Consider the following 20,493-nt stretch of genomic DNA (forward strand, 5'->3'; position numbering starts at 1 on the left):
ATAGTAGCGACATCAGCAATGTCAATGGAAATATTCAACTTTGCAACTCCATCCAAGATTTGTGCAAGTATTCATGCTATGCTATGCTATGCTATGCTAGAAGAATTAACTTCGGAATTTCTAAGAAAATTGCGCCAGTAGTTCTCTTGAAGACTTCTCCAGGGATTTATCGAAAGGTTCCTCCAGAACTTCCAAGTGCTTAACCGAAAGCTATTTAAGGAATTCTTAAAAGGAGTCGTTCAGGAATTTCCTTTTTAATTTAATACATAAATGGAACAACACTAAGGGACAGGTCATAATTGTCGAATTGTTGCTGTGATTTCAAAACTTGTAACTGTTGTGCTATTGCTGATAAGTTGTTCAATAGTACAACAATCACTAAACTTGCACTTCAACAAAACATGTTATGTAAATGTAATTTGATTAATGTATATCAATAGCATGATTATAACAAAATGAGATTGTCCAACAATATTTGTTATGGAAAAGCTATGTCTTGATAATTTAATAATAACAAAACAAGATATAAAAACACGTTATGTGATTACGTAGTTATTAACCTGCTATTCTCCTCTGCTCGGGCAGGATTTAGATAAACAATTTATTCAAAAAATCCTCTAAGGATTCTTTCAGAAATTCCTCCATGGATTCCATTTAAAGCTTACTACAGATAGTAAAGATTTCCTTCTGAAATATCACTTAAGGCTCCTTCAGTAGTTTAAGGATTTTTCATGAATCTCAGTAAGAGATTACCTTAAACATTTTCCCATGATTTTTTTTTTTCATTTCCAAAATTTTCAGCAATTTCTTCGGGAATTCTTTCAAGGATTCCCGATCAAAATATCGTCAGGGGTTACCGAAGAAATGCATAGAAGGTTTCTCTTTGGAATCCCTTCTGCGGTTCTTTCAGAAATATTTCCTGGGATTCCTTTAGAGATTCGTCCGGGAATGCTTTGAGATATTGCTCCACAGATATTTACAGAAGTATTTAATGAAATCACATAAAACATGTAGAAGGGTTACTTGAAATAATTTCTATAGAAATGTTTAAAATTTTCTGATGAGATTTAATTTTATTGAAACAATTTCAGAAGCAATCGTTGGAGGGGCTCCTGGAAAAATCCCTGGGGGCTTCTGAGATTCACCACAAAAGTTCAGTCAAATGGACGCAGTGGTTTAATTACCCCAACAGAGAGGTGAGAAAAAAACTCCTGAGATGGCTTTAGAGAAATTTGTAGAAGAATTTTATGGGAAAAAAATTGAAAGAATCCCTGGAGGAAGGTTTCTATAAATCTCTAGAGAGTTTTGCTATCCCATCCGTGGAATAATATCTGAGGATCTTCCAGGAAGCTCCCTGGAAGAACTTCCAGAAGAATCTATTGAGAATTTTCTGGAGGAATTCCAGAACCAAAAAAAAATCAGATTTTGCCATGACATGACAGCGCTGGTTTAATAGTTATTTATGTAACAAGTTGCAAAAAGTTGATTTTTTCAGCACGAGTCGTACATTTATCCAACGAGGCTTGCCGAGTTGGATAAATACGAAGAGTGCTGAAAAAATTGAGTTTTGCAACGAGTTCCATACAAAATTTTATGCAATGATTTTTTCATTATACAACTCATTTGAGTTGCATAATGTTCATAATGCAACTCAAATGAGTTGCATAATGAACATTATGCAACTATTTTTCATTATGCAACTCGTTTCAGTTGCATAATGAACCGACACGGAAAAGTTGGTCATTATGGTACTGAAACAGAGCGTTAATGATTAATCATAAATTTAATCATGATTAATGATTAATGATTAAGATTAATCAAAAATCATTAATCATAATCACAAAAATTTCTCATTTAATCATTAATCATTAATCTTAATCACACTGATTGCGCAATTTAATCATTAATCAGTAATCAAAATCATAAGAAAAAAAGTTAATCAATCATTAATCATTCATCACCTAAAATGATTTATGATATCTATATATATAAAAATGCAGTGGCATACGTGGGACCACGCATAACTTGCGAACGGAAGGTCCAAATTAGATCATCTTAGTTTTGTTCTGTTAGTTTTCACCCAAAGAAGGTTTATGAGACAAAAATCATGGAAAAATTGAGAGTTTTTGAAAATCGATCTTCCATACATTTTGTGACCGGGGACTTGGTCTTGGATAGAAACTTGAAACGTCAAAAAACGCAGTAGGCAAGACAAAGTTTGCCGGGTACAGCTAGTAAAAAATATTATTCAATTAAAGTTGGTTTAAATGCTGTTCTAAATATTATAACTTATGATTCTTCATTCAAAAATCTCCCCGACAGAGTTACCTTTTACTTTTTAAACTTCAAACATATTTTTAACAACAAATATATTTTAATCACTTCCAGTTTTTGTGATTGATTAATCATGATTAATCATGATTAATCATGATTTTTATTCAATGAGCCATTTTTAATCATTAATCATAATCAATAATCACAGATAAAACCAAATTTAATCATTAATCATAATCTTTAATCATCCTCAAAATCAAATTAATCATTAATCATAATCAATAATCACTGAAATAAAAATTTTAATCATCAATGATTAATTATGATTAAAATTTTTGTTAATCATGAACGCTCTGTACTGAAATGAGCAGTATAAAATAGAAATTATGAGACTGAATTGCATAAAATGAGTTTTAGAAAATAATATTCTTAGAGGAGACGTGCGACTAATAGATAAAAAATATACTTATGCACAGAACACAAATTATTCTATATTGACGTTTTTTAGCATTTCACTAAAAAATAAGGTCACGCCGATTACGCCGCCGCCGCCGCTGCCTCAAATTACTATAAGCGCACCTTCCACAACAACAACCGATAAGCGTTCTGATTACCGAGGTTCTACGGTAAATCGCCATTTATTCACCACAGCAGCCACCACACCATAAAACTTCGCATTTGCCATCTGCCAGTGCTCGGGACATGTTGTCAGTTTTGATTTTGTTTTGGTTTCGTCGCGATTATCGATTGTTGTTTTTTCCCTCTGGTGCAGAACGACTTCAACTGTCTATAGCAATCGAAAGCATAACACATCCTTGACCGAACAAAACACACGCCAGACTTCTCGGTGTCAATCTCATGGAAACAACGGAAATCAGTGACCTTCCGGAAGAGGTGAACCTTTGATTACAGCCCATAGGGGTGCGCTTATACAGAGTAAACCTTGGTCAAATTTTCAGCTGCTGCCGTGCATATTCGAACACCTTCCGCTGCAGGACCTGAAAAATGCTGCACTGGTGTGCAGTTCGTGGGCCCAGGCAGCGGCCAGTGGGAGATTTCTCAGCAGGATAATGCTGAGGGTGGATTTCAGGGACGGTGTCCATCAACAGTACCGGCAGTACTTGGTGAAAAGTACCCGAGCGTATAGGAATGTCGGGTTCTACTACCGGAGTGACCAGCTGGATTTGGACTTGTTGCTGACGGTGCTGAAAAAGTTTGAGGAATCGATACTGTGCCTGAAAATTTGCCCTAATTATTTCATAATGGTGCACGACTTAAGGCAGATGTTGGTGCAGGTAGGTGAATTCGGATAGAATTATGTTTTCGAATGGAATGTAGAGACAATCCTATTGGAATGGTAAGGTACCAATGTGAATATAAGGAATTCAGTAAAAAATAATTGGATCGGTGGCAGTCAAATTAGTAGCAAAGGAATAGCATTGACGATCGTTCTTTAACCCTCCGCTTAAGTTCGATCCGCTCACAGTTTATTACAACTTGTTATAAGTTACTGATCAAATTAGGAATACTGGACGATAAAACTGTAACTATTGAGTTCCTGGAGAAGGTCTGAAACGGATCGAAGCGGCGTAATACTTTGAGAAAGTTTCATTTGAAAATATCATCTTGAAACTATATCCGCTCAACCCGAGCAGAAGGGAATACCTTACACTAACAATTGGTAGTATTTGTGCAGAGTTTGGTATTGATGTGGTATTTGTTGATTTACAGTGAAAACATCTGAAGAATAATTTTTGGTATTACACATTGAGGAAAAACAACCGACTTCGGTAACATTTTACCGAAACCTCAACCGTTAAGTTTTGTTTACCGGAAGAATTTTTGTTTTGTTTTTGTTAATTCACCTCTTTTTCCACCTAACAAAGGGCATATCGAGGTATAGCGGTAGGTATTAATGATTAATACCTTAAAATATTATTCAGTTGTTATACTTTTCTGCTCGGGAAGGCTTATCATAGAAAGGATTTCTGAAAGATTTGCACAAGGTTATTCTAGGGAAATTCCTTGAGGAATCCCAGAAGTAACTTCTTGCAGAATCCTAAAAAAAAAACTGAATAAAACGCAGTTAAAGTTACTGCAGGAGCTCCTTCATGTGCTCCTGGAAAAAAGTCTGAGTTATTTACTGGAGGAGCTCTCGAAAAAACTCCCGAAAAAAAAACTCCTCTAAGAATATTTCTGAAAACTTTTGGCTACTGCCAGAAGCATGCCTGATGGGTCTTTCGACGGGACCCTGATAGAAATTTCCGAAGGAATTCATAAAAAAATTCCAAATGAACTCCTGGAGGAATTCCCAAGAATGTTTCGACTAATAGACTGACAGATTTTTCAAAACAAGTTTCGGGGGAATTATCTAAATAGTTCCCGAAGAATTTACCATAGGAACTTTTGTGTTGTTAAGTTCTTCCATCTTAGAGAAGTTTCAGAAGAAATTCCTGGAGGCATTTTAAAAATAATCCTGGGTGGAAATGTCATATAAATTCATACAGGATTCCTAAAAAAATGTTGTACAAACTATTGCTTTAGCTTCTCCCAAATCAACGGCTATCATAATTTTTCATCGATGCTTTCGCAAAAAATCTGGAGGAAATTTCGTAGGAACTTTCGTAGAATCTTCCAAAGACATTGCTAAAGCAATCTTTGAAGGAACTTCAGGAAAAATCCTGAATGAACTTTTGTAGGAATTCCCAAATTTTCACCTTGAGAAGTATCATATAGAAATTCCTGAATGCAATTCACATGAAATCACTAAAAAAATTCAAAGGAATTCCTGCCGATATGTATTCCTGAAGAAACTCGATAAGGATTTCACGAACAGACTTTTGCAGGAGCTGCCTAAGGAACTTCTGATGGATATTCTGAAGGAATTTCTGTAATAACCACTGGGAAGTTGTTTGGCATCAAAGGGTTTAAATCATCTTCTCGAAACCATAACCGCTCAAGGCTCATCATCATATAAAGGATATCTGAAAGAATTCCACAAGGTTTTCCTATAGAGTTTTTTTTAAAGAAATTCCTTGAGGGATCTCAGGGAAATGTCTGAGTTATTTACTGGAGGAGCTCTTAAAAACTCCTATAAGAATACTTGTTGGAACTTTCGGAGGAACTGCCGAAGGCATACACGATGGGTTTTCGAAGAGAAGCCGGTCGAAATTCCCGATGGAGTTCATTGAAAAATAACCAAACGAACGTCTATAATGTCCAAATAACTTCTGGAGGAATTATCTAAATATCTTCTAGAGTGTTTCCCTTAAGCACATTAGTGTTATGGAGTTTTTAGAGAAGTTTCATAAAATTCATAGAGAAATTTAAAAAAACAATCTTGAGTGGAAATCCCATAGAAATTCCTAGAGGAATCCTTGGAAATGATGTAAAAATTTTCGCTTCAGCTCCTAGAAAAACTCCCAAATTAACTGCTAAAATAATTGGCTTCTTTAGCGGTGTTGAGATAATTCCATATTCAGAATCTGCATGCAAAACTGAGCCGAGATCCAAATTTTCATGAATTTTGGTGCCCGGGAACCTATTTAAAAATCAGTTTGAAGTTTGTATGGGAGCGATTTGTCGAATCACCCCTTGTCGAGTTTTGTACTGGGCGGAGCTGTCAAGCAGTTGGCCAGCTGTCAAAAAGTGATTTCGAAAAATCTCTCCGAAAGCGATTTTAGGTATCAAAATTAGTGATGTACCGAATAGTACTATTCGGCCTTCGGCCGAATACCGAATATTTCAAATTTTATTATTCGGCGAAACGAATATTCGGCCGTATATTCGGCCGAATAGTTGGTCAGATATTCGGCCGATTTTCTTGTTAAAAATCTCATGAAATTATTATGGATGGCAAGATCGTTTACAAGGAAGTACAATTTGACAGCCATGATCTTCAGAAACGTTTTTACATCACAGAAAAGGTAACTTTTCTCAAATAAAATGCCCCGAAAATCCACTTTACAATTAATTGAATTCTTGATTCAGCGTGTTGTTGCTATGTTTAGTCATTATTCGGCCTATTCGGCATATTCGGCCGAATAATACATTTAATATTCGGCTAAACGAATATTCGGCAAAATCGAAAAAAGGCTGATATTCGGCCCGAATATTCGGCCGGCCGAATATTCGGTACATCACTAATCAAAATGAAGTTCTAAAAATCTGAAAAAAATCATGGTGGTTCAGAAAAAGGTGCTCTTTTGTATAAAATCAAAAAATCAATAAATTTTTCTTAATTTAAAAACCCAATTGTCAAAAGAGGTCTTGCAAAAGCTCTGGAGGAATTTTCGTAGAAACTTGTGGAAGAACTGCCGGAAACATAATTGATTTTCCAGAAGCAATGCTAGTGAAATTTTTAAAAAGCTTCTGGAAATTTTCTGACTGAACTCCTGCATTAATTTTCGAATTAACATTGAGAGATACAATTCATAAGATATCCCTGAAAAAGTGCTCACACAAATTTTCGAATTTATTTCTGGATGAATCTCAATCGGAAATTCTGGAGGAGTTCTCGTTGGAAATTTTAAGGGATAGCCGAAAAATTCCCGAATTTACAGAAGGAGCTTGTGGAGAATCTGTTGAGAAAACTCTTGAAGATATTTTTAAGTTGCTGTTGAAGATATTTCCAAAGGAGCTCCTGAAGGATTTTCCGAACAAATCTTTCGAGAAATTTCCAAAAGAACTCCTGCAGACATTTCCGAACTCATCGAGGGATTTCCGCAGCTTCTCGTGGAAGAATTTCCAAATTAGTTGCTGAAGAAATTTCCGAAGAAACTCCTGCAGATATCCCCTAAGGAAACACCGTAAGGTTTATCCGAAAGAACTTTTGCAGGAATTTCTTTGCCTGAGGAACTTCTTAAGGATTTTGTGAACAATTTCTCAAATGAATTTCCGCAAGGATTTTTAGGAGAATTTTCTGAAGGAACTCCTACAGTAATTCTCGAAGGATCTTCCAAATGAACTACGAAAGAATTATTAAAGATAATCAATATTTATTACACAATAAAAAGCCCATAAGAAACTCTGGAGCTTCTTGGAGCATTTCTCGAAGATTCCTCTGAAAAAAAAAGTTGGCAGAAATTTCCGATTAAAGTTATGGAAATTTTGCCTTGGTAAAATACAGTACAAATAACTAACAAAATTTCATTGAGGTTTTTTTAAGAAAGTGCTTGAGAAATTGCGAATGAACTCGCTTAAGGGGCTGTCCATAAACCACGTGGTCATTTTTTTGGGACTTTTCAACTCCCCCTCCCCCTCCCCGTGGTCATTTGTCCATACAAAATTTTTAATTTGTCCATACAAAATGGTCATTGGCCGAACCCCCCCCCCCCCACATGACCACGTGGTTTATGGACAGCCCCTAAGATAATTTGTAACATCTTTTTGAGGAACTGCATAAGGATTTCCTGTAGGATTTCTTGAAGAAACTGCTCGACATGTTTTCGAAGAAACTCTAATTGACTAATGGAGGAATTTTCATATAAACTCCTGGAAGAATTCTTGAAGAAGTTGCTGGGAAATACCCGAAAAAAGTTCTGAAAGTTTTCTGTGGAAGTTCTGGATGAATTCCCAATATCATTCCTAGAGGAATTCTCAATGGATTTTTTGCACAAATAATTAAAGGAAGATGTAGAAGATTTTAAAAATTATTTCCAAATTTTCAAGAAATTTTCAAAAAATCTACTGGAAAATTTTAAAAATAAATGCCTGGTGGTAATCCACAAGGCACTGTATATCCAAAGGAATCTCAGACAAAATGCTGTAGTGATGTGGTGTAATTTGCCGGGAAATTTCTGAACGTCTGGAGGAACTGTCGAAGAAACGCATCTGAATTAATTGCCCGAGGAACTTTGGACGGAACATTTAGAAGAACTGTCTATAAAACTTTTGAAGCAATTAAATATTGCCCTCGCTAGCGCCTGCCTTAGCCAGAGAGTCCGCTTTATCATTGCCCGGAATCGAGCAATGTGAAGGGATCCAAGCTATGGTGATGGAGTAAGAGCGTTTGGACAAAACACTAAAGACTAGGCGTATTCCATCCAGGAAGTACGCTGAGTGCTCTGTCAAAAGTTTTCGAAGGAATTCTTGTTGGAACTGTGGAAGAAAGTTCTGAAGTATTTTGCAAATGAATTCTTGGTCAGATTCCCGAAGTAACTGTTGGAGGAACTGCCGAAGGAATTCTTGAAGAGTTTTCCGAAGGAACTGCCAGACAAATTTTTGACAAATTCAAAAAATGTATGAAAATATTGGTAGAGGTATTCCAACAGGATTTCCTGGAGAAATTTCATTAGGAGTTGCTTGAAGAATCGCCGTAGAAAAAAAAATGCGACGAGGATTTTCGAATTTGGAGGAACCCCTGAAGACACTCCCGAATGATATTGCAAATCAGTTAGTGTTTCTGAGAGATTTCAGGAGATTTTCAGAGAGTTTCAGAATAGGTTCATGAAAGTTTTAGAAGGGGTTTCAGTACGGATCCAGGATGACATCAAAGGTTTCCAGATTCCAGGGGAGTCAAGGTAGTTATCTTCATGGTCTCTTAAAGGTTACAAACATGAAAGCGTTCCCATAAAGACTCTCCATAGAATCCTTCAGATATCCACTTGAGCCCGGCGAAACCTTCCACTTTGAAATTCTACTTGATCCCATCATCTGAGAATCTTAGTGTAAGTATTTAATAAAATTCTCCTTCTGGGAATGTTCGAAACAATTTCTCAAAAAAGTGATTTTTTTGGTTTGTTTATTTATTTTTGAATAAAAAACTACTTGGCCATTGACTTAATTGAATCTGAAATCCATTTTGAGTTCTATTTTAACCTTTATAGGTCCCAAACCTGGAGAGTTTGTACATCGTTTCCCGAATATGTACGGAGCTGGGTAACCGAGAGCCCGTGGAACCCTTTCCGGTGTTGCGCAAGCTGAAACATCTCTACCTGGAAAACGATGCCGGACTCCAGCTGGACGAGATCGACTTCCGGCGCATGTCTCCGAACATCACCAGTTTGGACATGGATTGTGACTCGGAGCGAGCCCATTCCGTGTACAGACACTTCAGTTCTCAGCTCCGTGAGCTGGCCGTATTCTTCAAGCGGGATGACTTTTTCCTACCGTTTTGCGAGCTGCGATTTCCGCAGTTGGAAATTCTGGACTTTTACTGCGACGATCAACAGTTTGACGAGCCCAGGGCGGTTCTCGCTGTCTGTAAATTCTTTAGACAAATGCCGAAACTTCGGAGGTTGACCCTTCGATGTAACGTGTGCGAAGAGGTTATGGCGGCCATCACCGAAAATTGTCCCGAAATGACGACTTTGTACTTGAAGGGAGACAACCTGGGGCCGAACGCTTTCCGACATTTGGGACAGTTGAAGAAATTGAAGGGATTGAAGGTCGAAGGATGGATTCGGTGCAATATTTTACAAGGATGTGGCCCAATTCCTTCTCTTCAAATGTTGTACCTGCACTCGGTACTGATCGACGACACCCAGGGATTTTTCCGCTTGCTGAAGGACATCGCGCCGAATCTGCAGATATTGGAAGCCATCGAATCGGATATCGATGATGAATGTTTAAAATATATCAGCTGTAACATTAACTCGTTACGGTGCTTGGTGCTAGAATTTTGCCCAAATGTAAGTAGGGTATCGCGCCACTTGGGCGGTGGCTTCTATATTCGTCTGTTTTCCACTATAACTCAGTAAATTTTGAACCAATTGACTTGAAATGTTGTACACAGGTACATACTATACCTATCTCACCACATTCCAAAAGTTGTGTCAATTGGTTCAAATTTGACTGAGTTACAGTGGAAAACAGACGAATATATATAAGCCACCGCCCAAGTGGCGCGATTCCCTAGATCTTAAATCTCCCGATAATTTCGAAAATCACATAAACTAATCACTTCTAGCTCACCGAGGACGCATTCAGCTTCCTGGATCGGCTGACTCGCCTCTACGAACTGAAGCTGGGCTACCTGGACGTGCCGCAAAACCTGTTCGAGCTGATCCCGGCCAACACAATCCGGCGGTTTTCGCTGTATCGCTGTGACAAAGTGAGCTCCCTTCTGCGGCAAGTAAACTAAAGTCTACGCTTTGACCACAGGATTTCTTTTGCTACAGCTGGACGACACCATTCTGCCGATGGTGGCGGAAAAGTTTCCCAATCTGGCCCATATGGAAATCGCCAGCTGCCACCGGATCTCGCTCGACGGCGTGGAGCTGCTGCGGCAGCTGATGCCGGACACGGAAATCGAGAGTTTTATGCTTTTCTAGCTAAACGGGAAAACTACCGGTTACTATACGGTGTACTTCGAGCGTATGCAGAACCAATCGGAGCGGCATCTTGATGAGGTGTGACAACTGGTGGTTGATGAGTTCGTTGGAATTGTATGAATGTTAGTTTTAAGGGATCGTTTCTACTAGAGTTTTGTGTTCAATTTTATTGTGGATCTTTATTTATAAAGTAGGTACATAAAATAATATGTTGTTTTTTTCGAATCACATTAAGATAAACATATTCGTAAGTAGGCTAATTTAATTTATTCAATGTAAGTTTAAAGCCTGATACTGTCGAAATAGAGACAACGAATAAATTTAATGTAAAGTATCGATTCACCTTTGTATAATTTCAGTTATGGGCATAGATAGCATAAAAGACAGTTTCAAATACATTCTAGATTCCGGCTCACTCGAAAGGCAACTTTTTGGTATATCAATCCGTGTGGTTAATTGACAATTTGACGACTTCCACCTCGAAACTTCAAATTTGTTCGAAGATACACATCTGTTCTGTGCTTGAACTATCTTATCAACACCGAAAATAAGATACACTAGGGCAAATTGAAACGGGTGTGATGAGATGAATCAGTGAGTTAACGTAATGTTATCCAAGGTTAGAACCATTTGATTACCATAACACATTCACGGCATACAATAAGACAAGGTAGGCTATTATTGGTAAACAACAGTTTTGGACATAAACAAGTGACGTCATTTTTATCGTCCTATATGTTGATCAAAATGATAGAGACTACTAGAACGTTTTATACATGTCTTTGAACGATTTGAACAACATCATTGAAATACAAAATCGGCATGTTTAGCGGAATGTATCACCTTCTAAATGGTATACAAAATGTGCCGGGCGTTTGATTGTGTATTATGCTCGTATAAACCATTGCCAGTACATAACCGTTAAAAATGCCATGGCCTACTGAGGCATCTCAAAATGGTACCTAATGATAAAGTTTCTCGCTAGTAGGTGCCTTTCTGTATCAAAGAAAATGGATTTGTCAACGGAAACAAAATTTCAATAATGATGCCACCATAATTCCTAAACACAATCAAAACAAAAACTTGTTGAGCATAAGTGATTTTTTACTTTGTATGTGTTTCTGGGCAGTTCTTTTGTGATTTTTTTTAAATACCTAAAAATCCCGATTTCACTAAATAGTAAATCGTGAATAAATCTAAAACGGATAGAAAAAACGCAATGAAGTCTTCGGCAAAGTTTTTCCTCATAAAATTTCCGATCTTTTTATGGCAATTGTTTTAAATTAGCATTAAGTTCAGATACTTTTTATGATGGGTAAAAGGCACAGTATATAAAAAAATGACAAATTTTAGTAAATTCAAAAAATCAGTATCAAAAAGCTACCTGCAAAACATGTAGTTAATTATTTTTCCCAAGTAGTTTGGATCCATATCAAGCTGTAAAAAATATAAAAATAGTGTGTATTGCCAATTTTTGTACGGTAAAAAATATTTGTATGAAATTCACTACGAAAAATGGCCATTTTTCAAAAATCTCGCCGGGGTGACCTCTAAACGTCATTTCTGAAAGTTGCCGTCATACAAAAGTTTGTTTTCCTCAGCTATCATTTGCAGGGTGAGCCCCCAAGCTTTTCGACCATGTGCAATTTTTGGGACATCCTAGTGAGGATTCATCGAAAATTTTTTGGGTTGTTTACAGAAAGAAGATTCTCGCAGGAAATATTAGAATGATTTTAGTAAGAATTCCTCACAGAATCCCTTAAAAATTCATTCCTGTCCATGGATTCCTTTGTAATTTTTTCCAGAGATTCCTTTAGGAATTTCCCCGGGATTTTTTTGCTGCTTCTGTAGGAGTTTCTTACGAAATTTATTAAAATATTCAAGGATTGCTACATATGTTCATGCCTGTATTCCTTCACACATTTCTGAAGAAATTAATCGGGAAATATCAGAATTGGCTTCTTTAGCGGTGTTGAGATAATTCCATATTCTGAATCTCCAATTCAAACTGAACCGAAATCCCAATTTTCATGAATTTTGGTACCCGGGAACCTATTCAAAAATCAATTTGAAGTTAGAATGGGAGCAGTTTGTCGAATCACCCCTCGTCGCATTTTGCATTGGTCGGAGCTGTCAAGCAGTTGCCCAGCTGTCAAAAGATGATTTAAAAAAAAAACCTCTTTGAAATTGATTTAAAGTGCCAAAATAAAGTTCGTAAAATTTGAAAAAAAAAATCATAGTGGCTCAGAAAAAGGTGCTCTTTTGTATAAAATTAAAAAATCGACAAATTTTCCAAAAATTTAAAACCCCAATTATTGCAGGAGCTTTCCAAAAATTCTTTTAGAAATTTCTCAAGAAATTCAGCCAGGAATTTTGTCAGGGGTTTCTCCAGGAATTTCTCCAAAAGTTTCTACAAAAGTTGTAATCCCAAGAGAATTTATTCTTTCAGAAATACTTCTAGGGGTTTCCTTTAGAAATTTTGATTTTTTCCCAGAAAACTTTTCAGAAGTTATTGTTTCAATATCTCCAAACATTTCCTTCAGGTGTTATTCCGTGTATTCAGGGATTATCTTGGGCATTTGTTTGGAAATCCTTCTAGAAAATTCTCAACCAATTTTTCTGGAAGTTCTTCCAAGGATTTTTCTACGAGTTTCAGAAGAAATCCCAGGAGGTAATACTGAAGAAATCGCTGAAATTCTAGAGAAAATCCTGAATTCTAAAAAAAAGTACGCAGGGTAACTTTTGGAGCAATCCCTGAAGCAGTTCCTGAAGGAATCCCTGGAGGAGTTCTTGAAGAAATCCCAGGAGGAAGCTTGAAATCAATCCCACGAGGAATTCCTAAGGGAATCTCTAAACAGTTCATGGAGGAAGTCGTAGAATAATTTTTGGAGTAGTTTCTGGAATAATTCCACTGCCCATGATCGCATAGTCGACGTAACCACCATTGACAATGTCAGCATTCACAAGGTAATATCTATCAATTGTGCATAATTGTGACCAGTTTTATTCAATAGAGCACAAGATATAATCACTAGCTAGATATCAAAGTGAATAAAAATCTTAAACTTTTCATTTTTCTTTGTAAAAATTTTGAAAGTGTGTTAAAAACTACAGTGGCGCTTACGTCACTTATGCTATTATGGGCAGTCCAAGAAGAATTCCTGAAGGACTCCCAACAAGAGTTTTCGTAGGTATTTTCAAAATAATCCTGGATGTTGTTCCAGGAAATTTGTGAAGAAATCCCATGATTAGCATGAGCATGAGCATGAGCATGAGCATTGGTGACCGTACCTACACTTCGTAGTTGCTACTCCGTGATTGACTTGAGCTAGCGGAATTGCACAGAGAACCAATAGATGGGGCTTGGGATTAGCACACCTTCTTCAATGTGCACGTTCCGTGAACTCAAATTTTAATAGGTCAATAACGGCGCCGGCCACGTCCTTACGGTCAACCGGGGAAGGGAAGGAATGTTAGTTGGACAACCGTTGCTACTAGAGGTTGTTTATACTACTGTGCCCTCCACAGTTGTCACGGGAAGGAGTTTTTGTTAGTTGGGAGGGATTGGTAGTTACATAAATCAGGATTCACTTTGGTAAACGTTGCAATTTATGGAACCATGAGTATACACAAAACATATATTCACAGAATTGTGTCACCTCACAGTTTGGAGAAATGGCGAGACCTTGAAAATTCTGAATAGGAATTCAGAGAAAGCCTTATGAAACCAAAGATATCTTGCGTCACCTCGCAATTAAGAGGACCGGTGAACCAACATACACTGTGGTGCATAATTGATCGGACAAACGCCGATTTTCATACAAAATGGCCAAGTTTAAGATGCTGTAACTATGGTTTGCTTTGTTGGATTGAGCTCAATTTTTGACACGGAACTACAAATATGCTGAATTTTGTGTATACAAAGTATAAAATGTTTTCGTTCACAGGTCTGGGCGTGGCAAGGCGTTGAAAATATTGCAAAAGTGATCGGACAGCGGTACCCCTTTGATTTACACGCGTGCCGCTGTCCGATCACTTTTGCAATTTTTTCAACGCCTTGCCACGCCCAGACCTGTGAACGAAAACATTTTATACTTTGTATACACAAAATTCAGCATATTTGTAGTTCCGTGTCAAAAATTGAGCTCAATCCATCAAAGCAAACCATAGTTACAGCATCTCAAATTTGGCCATTTTGTATGAAAATCGGCGTTTGTCCGATCAATTATGCACCACAGTGTATAATGTTACTTGCTTTTGATACTATGGACACGAAATATTGAGACAACATTTTGTGCCGAAACCAATTGTAACGAAACGTACTTTAAAGGAAAACAATACTGAAACATATTGAAAAACAGAATACTGTGGCCAACACCTTTCAGTGCGGACTGTACAATAATATATGTAGGAAAATTTTATTGAAAAAATGTGAATAGCGAGAATTTGCGCCGACACTTAAACTTTGCAATGCTTGTAATGTAAATACACTTAAACCTCTTTTTATGCATGTTTTTGCCTTTCTCGTACACCAAGGTGTACCGAAAGGCTATATGTTCACTCCAAAAACGAAAATTTGATAGAGCCTCCGGAGGGGTCAAGTCTTATATACCAATCGACTCAGCTCGACGAATTGAGGTGATGTCTGTGTATGAGTATGTGTGTGTGTGTATGTGTGTGTACAAAAAAACTCACATCACTTTTTGGCAGTAAACCTCAACCGATTTTATTGACCGACGGTTCATTCGACGCGGAATCTGGTCCCATTGTTTCCTATTGAAAATGGTTCAGATCGGTCCAGCCGTTCCGGAGTTATGGCCATTTAGGTGATCCGGACCGGTACCCCAGGAAGGGGCCAGATATGAAAACGCTACAACCCCATCCATGCGGCACATCAAACTACGGCATTTTCGATAACTTGATGAATGGTAAGCAGAAAAATAGTCTCAGACAATATCTGAACCGGTAGTGTCCCGGAACCGGTTCCGGGTGTCCCGCCGGAAGTGACCAAACATAAAAGTGAACTAAACCCATGCATGCGACATATCAAACCACGGCTTTTTTGATAACGTGGTGAACAGTAAGCAGGAAAACATTCTCAGACCATATCGGAACCGGTTGTGTCCCAGAACCGGTTCCGGGTGTCCCGTCGGAAGTGACCAAATATAAAATTGAAATAAAACCATGCATGTGACATATCAAACCACAGCTTTTTCGATAACCTGATGAACAGTTAGCAGGAAAGCATTTTCAGACCATATCGGAACCGGTTCCAGATGTTCCGCCGGAGGTGGCATAGTATAAAAGTTAATTAAACCCATGCAAGGGACATATCAAATCGTGGCTTTTTTATATCCTGATGAACAGTAAGCAGGAAAATATTTTCAGAACATATCTGAATCGGTTGTGATCCAGAACCGGTTCCAGGTGTCCCGCCGGAAATGGCCAAATATAAAAGGGAACCAAACCCATGCAAGCGACACATCAAATCGCGGATTTTAAGGCATCTTGATTTAACAAAAAAAAAAGTTTCCGGCCATATTGGGGACAACCGGTAGTGTTCCGCAACCGATTACGGTTGCCCCATCGGAAGTGGTCAAATGTAAAGGAGAACCAAACCCATAAATTCGACACATTTAATGACTTTTTAGGTGAGCTGATTAACGGTTAACAAAAAAAATCATAGACCATACTTTGGAAAACCAACAGTGTGCCGAAACCGGTTCCAGGTGCTCCGACGGAAGTGGTCAAATGTAGAAAAAAAAAAAACCAAACGCATACATGCAGCACACTAAATAACGGCATCTTCGATAACGCGAAGAACGGTCAGCAAGAAAATAGTCTCAGGTCAGTAGTGTTCCGGAACCAGATTCGAGTGCCTCGCCGGAACTGGCGAAATGCACGCATGAACCAAACCCATGCATACATTACATCAATTTGCGACTTTTTAGGAGAACTGATTAATAATTTGCATGAAACTAGTCTAAGACCACATCAGGGACAATCGGTTAGTGGTAAAATGTGAACCGAAAGTTAAAGTTGTAAATGTGAAATTGAATCAAATCCATGCGTGTCGTACCATAAAACCACGCTGATTCGACAATGATTGCTGTCAAATTACCTGTGTAAACTTTCAATTCGATAAACTAACTCTATTTTAGTTTTGTTTAGATTGTATGATTTGTTTTTGAACACAAATCTTACAGATATTATGGTGGTACGAATTGATAGCTTGTACATTTTACGATTGTTGGCTTCCGAGGTTCACTGCGGTTGATCACCAAACGGATCAGGTGTCGGAATGCACCAAATTAGAACTTTCGGAAGTAGCAGCTGCACGAGGAGCCGCTGCGGGTGTATGTAACATCACAATATCGTATAATTCGTATTTACAGTGTATTACACTGAGACATTTGATCATTTTTTTAATTCAACAAATTTCGAATGAGCGGGGTACAAGTTAAAAAGTGTCTTATTAAAGAGTGATGAATACGCGGGGTTTGACAGTACATCAAATAGCAGCTTTTTTGATAACTTCTTCTTCTTCTTCTTTATAGCTCGACGTTCGCATTGGAACTTGGCCTGCCTCTCTTCGACTTAGTGTTCTTTGGAGCACTTCCACAGTTAATAATTGAAGGGTTTTCTTTGCCCGCCCTTGCATGAATTTGTATATTGTGAGGTAAGTTCAATGATACACTATGCTCAGGAAGTCGAGAAAATGTTCCCGACCGGAACGGGAATCAATCCCGCCGTTTCCGGATTGGCGATTCATAGCCTTAACCACTAGGCCAACTAGAGACCCTTTTTTGATAACACGATGATCGATTCGTAAGAACATAGCCTCAGACCATATTTTAGACAACCGGTAGTGTCCCGAAACTAGTTCTGGGTGTCCCACTGGAAGTGGTCAAATGTAAAAGTGATTTGTACCCAACCCATGCATAAGATAAATCAAATCGTGTTTTTTTTAGGTAACCTGATGTACGTTAGCAATGATATTGCCTCAGACTATATTTGGGAGACCCGGTGGTGCTCCGGAACCTGTTCCGGAAAGTAACCAAATGTACAATGCATCATGGCTTTTTTAATAACCTGAGGAACGGTTAACTAGAAAATAGGCTCATACCACATGGTTGCACAACCAGCGTTTGGTGATTCGCCGGAACTACGAAAGTAAATAAAATCAATGCAAGCGATAAATATGTGTAAGAGAACAAAATCTTGACATATTAAACCCACATACAAACAGACGTCTCACTATACTCACTACGTTCTTGTTTTTAACGGTCAATAGAATATAACCTAGAATGGGCAAAAAAAACTTTATCGAAGACTGCAAAGTGATCTGTGAATGTGTAAAAAGTTATATCTTAGCTTGTTAGTATCATCTTGATATTGATCAGATCCCAATGTTAGTGAAGGTACTCAAGCAGTTAACTGAGAAATCTGATATTATTCAGCTCTGCTTTTACGCTGAACACAACGTCGGAGTATGTGCCATCAATAAGTTTTAAGTCAATTCAATGATGGCTTTGATAAAATGCTTGCTTTTCTTAAAAAATATCAGGATTCAGGAACACTTTGACTTACGTCAACGGAAAGATCGTGAGAACATATACGACGAGAAAGGCACTTTCACCTCTAGGTGGATTAATTTGGTTTTTTTATGCACTTTTAATTTATGTACCTTTTTTTATGCCCTGCATAAAAAGAGGGAAAGCTACTCAGAACCAATATTGTGCATAAGAATATTTAATAATGACAGGAACTATTGCAACGGCGACCGGAGGTTTTTTACAGATGAGAGCAAAGGAAGGTTATAGGTTCGTTTTTGGGTGTTTCCGAAGGTCTCATGTGCGTTACATGGGCTCCGAGTGGGTCTTAAGGGGATTTCGGAGTCATTTCAGGAGTCTCATGGGGTCCGAGGGGGTTTAAGGGGGATTTTGGAGGCATTTCAAAATGTTTCAGACCATTTTCGGCGTGATTCAGAGGTGTTACGGAAGCGTTACGGAGGAGTTTTCGGGGTGTTCGGAACCTCTTAGGTGCGTTACATGGGGTCCGAGGGGGTTTAAGGGAGATTTTGAGGCATTTTTAGACGTTTCAGAGCATTTTCGGTGGGATGCAGAGGCGTTACTTAAGCGTTACGGAGGAGTTTTCGTGGGGTTCGGAGCCTCTCAGGTGCGTTACATGGGATCCAAGAGGATTTAAAAAGGATTTTGGAGGCATTTCAAGACATTTCAGAGCATTTCCGGGGGATTCAGAGGCGTTACGAAAGCATTACGGATAAGTTCTCAGGGGTTTCGAAGCCTCTCAGGTGCGTTAGATGGGGTCCCCGGGGGGTTCAAGGGGGATTTTTGAGGCATTTCAGGAAGTTTCAGAGCAGACTCTGAAATGCCTTAAATCGTCCCTCAAACCTCATGCAACGCCCTTTAAAGTCTCCTGAGATCCCTTGAATTGCCCCTAAAGCCCCTTGGAACGCCCCTGAAACAATACTATTGAAATACCCCAGAATTCTCCGTAATCCCATGAAAACACCAAAAAATCTCGACAGAACACCCTTGTAAGGTTCCTCAAATCCCCAGAAACAACCCCTTAAAACGCCCCTGAAGCCCCTTGGAACCCCCTATTTGGGCTCTCTGGGAACATTCTGGAAACCCCCTTAGCCCCACCTCAACTGCCCAGGAGCAAGATCTGTTGTCGCAAACTAGATTTTCTAATTAAAGCCCAAACTTAATTTATGCATAAATTTCCCTCTTTTTATGCCTTTTTTAATTTATGCACATTTTTAATTTATGCAGTCCCAGCCATGTGCCTAAAAAGAGGTTCCAGTGTACACGCAAGATGAGTATGAGAAATATACACAAATAGATACATGATAGACAAAGTGGAAGAGATAATTTTCAAGATGCAACTTTCGACATGGACAATAACCAAGTCGACACTCATGGTGACGAACTATACAAATTTAATCAAAATGTTCAAAAGATACATATACACATAATGAACCAATACAATAATGAAAAGAGAGACATACAGAAAGAAAATAACAAAGAAGCAGCAAGGAACAAACTCACCAGATAAAAATAGCCCACCGCATTCCGAAGAAAAATGAAAATTTCATATTTTGGAATCGAAAGAAAAATCAAATGTAAAAAATCGATTCGGTCAATTTTGTGGCGCTTCAACATCGATTTAAAAATCGATCAATCGAAACAAAATCATCGATGTTGCGAACATCGATTTAAAATTGCCCAACGCTAGTGGCGGCAGCATTACGATGAGCACCTCAATGGCAACGTTGCAAGTACCGAAGGTGGCGTGGTAACAGATCTAGGAGTATGTGCACAGGACGAAAGACTTCCGGCCCCTGACCTCCAAGAGATTGAGGAGGAGGTTGGCCGGTTGAAAAACAACAAAGCCGCTGGAGCAGATCAACTACCAAGCGAGCTTCTAAAATACGGTGGAGAAGCACTGGTGAGAGCACTACACTTGGTCATTACCAAGATTTAAGAGGACAAACAGGGCGACAAATTGGATTGCGGGAACTACCGCGCGATCACACTACTAAGCGCTGCCTACAAGATACTTTCTCAAATTTGATGCCGCCGTCAATCACCGATTGCAAGAGAGTTCGTGGGGCATAATCAGGCTGTATTCATGGGTGAACACGCTACAACGGACCAGATGTTCGCATTCTGCCAGGTGTTGCAGAAATGCCGCGAATACAACGTGCCCACACATCACTTGTTCATCGATTTCAAATCGGCGTATGATACAATCGATCGAAAGCAGCTATGGCAGATTATGCACGAATACGGATTTTCGGATAATCTGATACGATTGATCAAGGCGACAATGGACCGAGAGATGTGCGTAGTTCGAGTATTAGGGACACTCTCGAGTCCCTTCGAATCATGCAGAGGGTTACGGCAAGGTCGTGCTTGCT

At 38.5% G+C, this 20,493-nt stretch overlaps 2 protein-coding genes across 2 annotated transcripts in view; one reads left to right on the forward strand and one right to left on the reverse strand.

Moving 5' to 3' along the window:
* Positions 1-20,493, reverse strand: part of LOC134290779 (uncharacterized) — a 483,651-nt gene that overhangs the window by 89,108 nt on the left and 374,050 nt on the right. The gene's annotated exons all lie outside the window — the stretch shown is intronic.
* Positions 2,920-10,872, forward strand: LOC109418702 (uncharacterized). Its single transcript, XM_062861308.1, has 5 exons — positions 2,920-3,168; positions 3,234-3,569; positions 9,102-9,905; positions 10,184-10,327; positions 10,395-10,872. The coding sequence occupies exons 1-5, from the start codon at positions 3,133-3,135 to the stop codon at positions 10,545-10,547; spliced, it is 1,473 nt and encodes a 490-aa protein (XP_062717292.1). The 5' UTR covers positions 2,920-3,132; the 3' UTR covers positions 10,548-10,872.

This window comes from Aedes albopictus, chromosome 3 (assembly GCF_035046485.1).
Source record: "Aedes albopictus strain Foshan chromosome 3, AalbF5, whole genome shotgun sequence".
NCBI classification, from domain to species: domain Eukaryota; kingdom Metazoa; phylum Arthropoda; class Insecta; order Diptera; family Culicidae; genus Aedes; species Aedes albopictus.

Bases quoted from the DNA above. Each gene is read 5' to 3' on its own strand.
- LOC109418702 (XM_062861308.1), top strand. From the start codon at position 3,133: ATGGAAACAACGGAAATCAGTGACCTTCCGGAAGAG. The intron at 3,570-9,101 runs GTAGGTGAATTC...TAACCTTTATAG, and splicing joins TAAGGCAGATGTTGGTGCAG to GTCCCAAACCTGGAGAGTTT. The intron at 10,328-10,394 runs GTGAGCTCCCTT...CTTTTGCTACAG, and splicing joins CGCTGTATCGCTGTGACAAA to CTGGACGACACCATTCTGCC.